This window comes from Pseudoliparis swirei, chromosome 14 (genome assembly GCF_029220125.1).
Source record: "Pseudoliparis swirei isolate HS2019 ecotype Mariana Trench chromosome 14, NWPU_hadal_v1, whole genome shotgun sequence".
NCBI classification, from domain to species: domain Eukaryota; kingdom Metazoa; phylum Chordata; class Actinopteri; order Perciformes; family Liparidae; genus Pseudoliparis; species Pseudoliparis swirei.
Genome location: NC_079401.1, coordinates 11,564,353 through 11,571,303, shown reverse-complemented (window position 1 = coordinate 11,571,303; position 6,951 = coordinate 11,564,353). Strand labels below are relative to the sequence as shown.

Below are 6,951 nucleotides of genomic sequence, written 5' to 3'. Positions count from 1 at the left end.
GTAGTCCCCGAGGCGAGCTGCGGCTCGGCCAGCAGGAAACCGTAAAACCCGGTCTGGAAAAATGGCGCCGGCCCATCGGCCGCTGCTCCGCCCTCCGCTCCAGAAGGCAGCGCTGCTCCATGGAGCTTCTGCTTTGCTTCCTTCGTGGTGCGCAGCGGGCCGACGGAGACCTCGATACCAGCAAGAACCTCGGGAGCATCGGCCTGGGCTCGGGTCACGCTGCTGGGCTCAAGCGTTCTGCACTCGATGACAGACACCAGTTCATCCGCCGGGTTGAGGACTGACGATGACATCATGTCTCATCAAATATGAAGTGATGAAGTTCAGCACTAAACACCAGCTGTGGAGACGGGGACAGCCCTCTGGAGAGCATGTGCAGTTCTTTTACTTGTGGTTGTGTATTTATGTTATTTTAATGTTTTGTACTATCTGGACCTCGAGTCTGTCGTAAAAGTTTGAGATGCATATATATATACACACACACACACATGTAACCGCTCTACTCAGGAACAGAAGAACCTTTAACACAAGAAGCTTTGAACTAACATTTATTAATGAATTTATCATAAAGGAACAAAAGATATGAGTAACAGACAAAGTGAGGATACAACTACAAGCGGAACACAAAATAAGTGTCACTGGAGCCTCTACTCCCATTCCTCCTCCTACTCTTCTTCCTCTACTCCCACTCCTCCTCCTCTGGAGCAGCAGCAGCAGGCTGGCTCCTCAGGTCCTGCTCCTGGAAAGACCCGCCCTGAGGACAGAGGACATGTTAGAGGACAGAGGACATGTGAGAGGACAGAGGACATGTATGAGGACAGAGGACATGTATGAGGACAGAGGACATGTATGAGGACAGAGGACATGTATGAGAACAGAGGACATGTAAGAGGACAGAGGACATGTGAGAGAACATGTGAGAGGACAGAGGACATGTTAGAGGACAGAGGACATGTGCGAGGACAGAGGACATGTGCGAGGACAAAGGACATGTTAGAGGACAAAGGACAGAGGACATGTGCGAGGACAGAGGACATGTGCGAGGACAAAGGACAGAGGACATGTTAGAGGACAAAGGACATGTGAGAGGACATGGGACCAGGTACCTTCCTGGAGTCGGTGGAGGCGAAGCTCTTCCTGGAGGGGTTGAATCCTGCAGCTCCACCGCTGCTGAAGGCCGACTCCTCCAACCACGAGGGCACTTCCTGCTGCGCCTGTCACGTGACACATGCCTGAGTACTTCCTGCCCACGCTCAGCTGTGATAGGTGCTCTCCTCCTCCTACCTTGGACAGCACCGTGACCAGGGAGCGGGCCAGCTGGCAGTCGGCGTCGGGGTCGTAGAAGGACACGGCCTTCCCGGTGTTGCCACAGCGGCCGGTCCTCCCGATGCGGTGGACGTACTCGTCGATGTTGTTGGGGAGGTCAAAGTTCACCACGTGCTGGACGTCTGGGATGTCCAGACCCCGGGCGGCCACCGACGTGGCCACCAGCACCGGACACTTGCCAAAGCGGAAGTCTGCCAGAGCCTGCTCTCGCTCCCGCTGCTCCCGGTCACTGTGGACAGGAAGCACTCGGTACGCGACAGGAAGCACTCGGTACCAGACAGGAAGCACTCGGTACCAGACAGGAAGCACTCGGTACCAGACAGGAAGCACTCGGTACCAGACAGGAAGCACTCGGTACCAGACAGGAAGCACTCGGTACCAGACAGGAAGCACTCGGTACCAGACAGGAAGCACTCGGTACCAGACAGGAAGCACTCGGTACCAGACAGGAAGCACTCGGTACCAAACAGGAAGCACTCGGTACCAAACAGGAAGCACTGGACCCCTGGACCGCACAGAGCAGACGTTCCTCACCCATGGATGCTGGTGGTCAGAACCTTCTCCTGGCACAGGTAGGTGGCGATGAAGTCGGCCTGCCTCTTGGTCGCTACGAACACCATGGTGCGCTCCGTCCCTGCAGAAGACACTCAGATGAGGCCGTGGTGTTGGCGAGGTCCCCCATTGGTTTGTGGGTAATGAAGAAGACATGTGGACTGAGGGAAAGTCATTTTCTTATAGACTCAGCCGGTTGGCACCCTGGTGGCTACTAGAGAGAATGCAGCTAAATGAAGACCAGGCATTGGTTTCTACGTTAAGCTTCCTGGAAGAGACGTAGGATCCACTGCTGACCCGGCTCATGTTCAGCAGGACCACCAGGAGGACCACCAGGAGGACCACCAGCAGGACCACCAGCAGGACCACCAGCAGGACCACCAGCAGGCCCACCAGCAGGACCACCAGCAGGACCACCAGCAGGACCACCAGGAGGACCACCAGCAGGACCACCAGCAGGACCACCAGCAGGACCACCAGCAGGCCCACCAGCAGGACCACCAGCAGGACCACCAGCAGGACCACCAGCAGGACCACCAGCAGGCCCACCAGCAGGTCCACCAGCAGGACCACCAGCAGGACCACCAGCAGGACCACCAGCAGGTCCACCAGGAGGACCACCAGCAGGACCACCAGCAGGACCACCAGCAGGACCACCAGCAGGACCACCAGCAGGACCACCAGCAGGACCACCAGCAGGTCCACCAGCAGGTCCACCAGCAGGACCACCAGCAGGTCCACCAGGAGGACCACCAGCAGGCCCACCAGGAGGCCCACCAGCAGGACCACCAGCAGGCCCACCAGGAGGCTCACCAGGAGGCCCACCAGCAGGTCCACCAGCAGGACCACCAGCAGGTCCACCAGCAGGACCACCAGCAGGTCCACCAGCAGGACCACCAGGAGGACCACCAGGAGGCCCACCAGGAGGCCACACGGCTACAGGTACCTGTGGTCTTCAGGATGTCCAGGAGCTGCTCCCTCTTGGAGAACTTGGTGACCTGGATAAAGGTCTGCTCCACGTCGCTGCAGGCTCCGCCCACCACGCCCACAGCCAGGAACAAGTAGTCCGTCTTGAGGAAGTCAGCCGCCATCCTGCAAACACACAGTTCCATATTAATCCGGGCCGAGCTCCGGTCTCCGGGCCGAGGTCGGTAGGGAGGGAGCGGACCTCTGGATGTCCTCCGGGTAGGTGGCGCTGAACATCAGAGTCTGACGGTTCTCTTTGGATGGCATCCCCGGGGAGCCCACCAGGCGGCGCATGTCGGGCTCAAAGCCCATGTCCAGCATGCGGTCGGCCTCGTCCAGCACCAGGTACCTGAGCTTCGTCAAGCCGATCTGGAGCACAGAGGTTAGAGCCGGAAGAGTTGAACACTCCTTTATTCACACACCTGCTAACTCATGAGGGTGAACAGGTGACAACGGGGGTGCAGGTGACTTTTGTTGTTGTCGCCACATCCACGTTGTTTGAAGCCTCAAAGCTTTTAGAACCACAACTACAGTCATTTTATTGACCACAAATCTAAATAATGATAATAACAGTTTAAGAACAAAAGGTCCTCCGCTCTGAAAAAGCCCTGTAATGATAGTAATAACAAATATACATTGTCATTATATATAACATGGTTGAAGTCCATGAACCAACTTCCTTTTTTTGGCCTTCCTCGAGTCTGTTCTGCCTCTACCTGGTCGTCACGATACTAACATTAGAACTTCTATACCTGCCATAAATATCAGGATACCACAATTCAATACGAGACCATAGAAACAATATGAATAATATAGGAAGATATGAATGAAACTACATGGTTCCATCAAAGCAGATGAACACGATGAGGCCGTTAGTCTGAGCAGATGATCCAGAGTTCATCAGGATGAGCAGCTGGAGTTACACAACTTTACTGACGTCTGCATTGGAGACAAAGAACTTACACATTTCACTTCTGCCATCTTTTTTATATATATTTTAAAAGCCGAAGACTCTAAAGCTCCGCCTCTTCCCTCGCTGTGAGCGCATTGCAGACGGCTTGACACGGAGCGCTGCGCTCTGATCGCTCTTTAAATGAAGCATCGATACTAAAAATATGTTAAATCACATCGTTTTCACCGTACGGTACCTTGTTAGCATCTATACGCCGTGCAGCGGGACAGCAACGGATGTAGCGGACTAACATTCAAGCTAACCCCCCAAACGCTGTGGACATCTGAACGCTGATTGGCCGAGACGAGACACGTCAAAGATGCTTTGCCATTTCCAAATTGCTTTACGTTACCTGATGGATTAATGTAATTATTTGACATAACGGTGAATTTCACCAAAAGGTGACACGTTTGCAGGTATGTATTCACCTTTCCTCTTCCAATCACGTCCAGCAGCCTCCCTGGGGTTCCACACAGCACGTTGCAGCCCCTGAAGATGTCTCTGATCTGGTGTGACGTGCTGACTCCACCGTAGACCACCACCGGACGCACACAGGTCCTAAACAGACAGGACGGACCGTCAACCGGTTTGACCTGGAACGAGGCTGCTCAGACTCGCCGTGCGCTACAGAGCAGCACCCCGCACTGCCACTGGGTCCTGAGACTCATGGTACCACCCAGTGGCAACATACCCAAAGGCAAACTTCCTGGCCTCCAGGTAGATCTGGTTGATGAGCTCCCTGGTCGGGGCCACGATGATGGCTTCGGGCTCCTGCTGCTCACTGAAGGAACTGGCTGCCACGCCGTCGGCCATGAGCTGCTGCAGGATGGGGAGCAGGAAGGCAGCCTGGGCGGAGGAGACGCATCAGTCAACGAGGCCCTCGGAACACGGCATCACGAGGTCGGCATCTTGAGCCGACAGCGGGGGACCCCGACCCTTCGAGCGTCTCCGACTCACCGTTTTGCCGGACCCCGTCTGGGCGCAGGCCATGAGGTCCCTGGAAGCAGAGATGATGGGGATGCCGTGCTTCTGCACAGGCGTCGGCTTCACGTAACCAGACTTGCTGATGTTTTTCCTCAGGGACTCGCACAATCCCGCCTCATCAAAGGTCTGAAGGGAACCGAGAGGACAGATTACCGTTGGCGGGTTTGAGTTACGCATCCATGGAGCTCCAGAGTGGAGTCACACCACGTTCTTATGGTTGGTTGAGCATCAAGTGGCTGTTGGTAAGCTAATCAGCGAGTTAACCCTCCTCACCATGATGGCCTGCGGTGGGTTGCTTCCACTGACGTCCACCATGATGTCATCGTACTTGTCAAAGTTGATGCCTTTCTCATAGTGGGCGAAGATGGAGTCTTCGTCCTCAGGGAGTGTTGGGGGAACATACGTGACCCGTGGTCCTGTGGGTCATGAGTGGGCGGAGCTTAGTTATATTACAGGACTAATGATGGTTATATGCAACAGTTCATTAACTTACTTTCTCCCTCCGCTTCCTCCTTTTCCAGATCTCTAGCTTCTCCTGTGAGACACACGAGTCACATTAGTGAAAGGCCACGGGTTCAAAGCTAGAATCAGTAAATTAAAACACATTCCAACCATGAGTGAAGCTCTCCTCGTCTTTCCCCCGGTAGCCTGCAGACAGAAGACACACTGGACATTACCAACATGAGCCATGCTACGGGTCAACCATCCTGAAGGTTAGTGCCGTTTACCTCCTCCAGAGCTTCCTCCGCTGTCCCCACCTTCAACACATTACTCAATTAGAAACACATTCCAGAAACCATCATCACTTCAACCTGAATCAAGAGCTACCTCGTCTGAACCCTCCTCCTCCTCTTCCTCCCCTGAAGCCTGTTCAGAACACAGATTTAAACAGAGAACACACTTCTAGGATACCAGTTAGTGGCGTGATCTCATGTGGTGGACAAAAGAAAAGCACAGACCATTTTCATGAGCTCCATCCCTGTCTCCTGTAGAATAAAGACGTGCATGTCGTCAGCTGAAAGTCGTTCAAAGAGTTTCACCCACAAGAAAAGAGAACTTTACCATCGCTGCGGTCCTGTCTGCCAAATCCTCGGCTGCGCCCTGAGGAGTGAACGCGACACGTTTGATCAGATCTGAGAATGGACATTATCTGCTAATACTCTCTGTTCAGGAGGTTTAATCCAGGGTGATCAATGTAATGTTTGAGATCCTTTCCCTTGAAACCATATATCCCAAGTCTACAGAAAAGGCCTCATTACAACCAAAGCTCACACATGTCCTTTAAGGACTTCATGCGAGTAAGAACAGCTGGCCTCACCGCTGCCTCTGAAACCGCCCCGTTCTCCTCCAGAACCGTTCCAGTCGTTTCCGCCTGTGAGGAACAAGATGGCGCATCAGTAGCACCGAGGGTTGCGCCACCTCATTTAGCGTTGGACTGCACATCGCTTACCATTGTCGGTCTCTTCACCTCCTACAAAAAACAAATTATATTTCATCATTCTATAATACAGTTAATCATGAGTGTACATGAATGTCTAATCCCTGTGCTTCTCTGCAGAATGAGTCTGCAACAGTACACCGTCCCGGTCTGTAGAATGTGGCGCCATCTAGTGGTGTGTTTGCATATTGCAACCAACGGACCACTCCTCCTCCCAGGCTGCAGTGAGCAGAGCCGTTCACTCAGAGGCCACCCTGTGACCCTCTGTCGCCCTCAAAGGACACCTCGACAGATTATCTCAGTTATTCTAGTCTGTAACGTTAGGGTTAGGGACTACAGATGAAAAATAGCCTCTTGGCTAACTCTGGCACATTTACTGCAATGTTTTTATCAATGTGCACTGTCCCTTATTAAATAAACCATTTAAAATTAAAATTAAATACAAAATAAAAACGTGTCAGATGTCACTAGTTGGAGGAAAAACGTGATTTTAATAATTATAATACTTGTGAAATGAAATGTCAGGAGTACCTGAGGAGAATGAGCTTTTCAATCCTCCTCCCCGGCCTCCTCCTCCGCCACGACCTGGAGACAAATGGACAGCATTGTTCACCAAGGTGCTCCAGGGCGGCGGTGCCGTCGTTGTTCCAGACTTGCCTCCTCCAAAGCCGCCACTGTTCCAGGAGCTTCCTTGTGTGCCTAAAGAAGAGCATGACGTCACTTAACGTGCACA

The 6,951-nt window shown here is 53.1% G+C and overlaps 1 protein-coding gene across 1 annotated transcript; it reads right to left on the bottom strand.

Moving 5' to 3' along the window:
* Positions 1 to 668: 668 nt before the first annotated feature.
* ddx4 (DEAD (Asp-Glu-Ala-Asp) box polypeptide 4) lies at positions 669 to 6,931 on the bottom strand. The gene is made up of 18 exons (XM_056430762.1): positions 6,832 to 6,931; positions 6,099 to 6,152; positions 5,843 to 5,881; positions 5,740 to 5,766; positions 5,609 to 5,647; positions 5,509 to 5,538; positions 5,393 to 5,428; positions 5,274 to 5,315; positions 5,054 to 5,196; positions 4,754 to 4,906; positions 4,488 to 4,642; positions 4,225 to 4,354; positions 3,047 to 3,213; positions 2,825 to 2,970; positions 1,861 to 1,960; positions 1,285 to 1,555; positions 1,107 to 1,214; positions 669 to 754 (listed from the first exon to the last, which is right to left on the bottom strand). Exons 1-18 carry the CDS (start codon positions 6,929 to 6,931, stop codon positions 680 to 682), a joined length of 1,815 nt encoding a protein of 604 aa, XP_056286737.1. The 3' UTR covers positions 669 to 679.
* Positions 6,932 to 6,951: the final 20 nt, after the last annotated feature.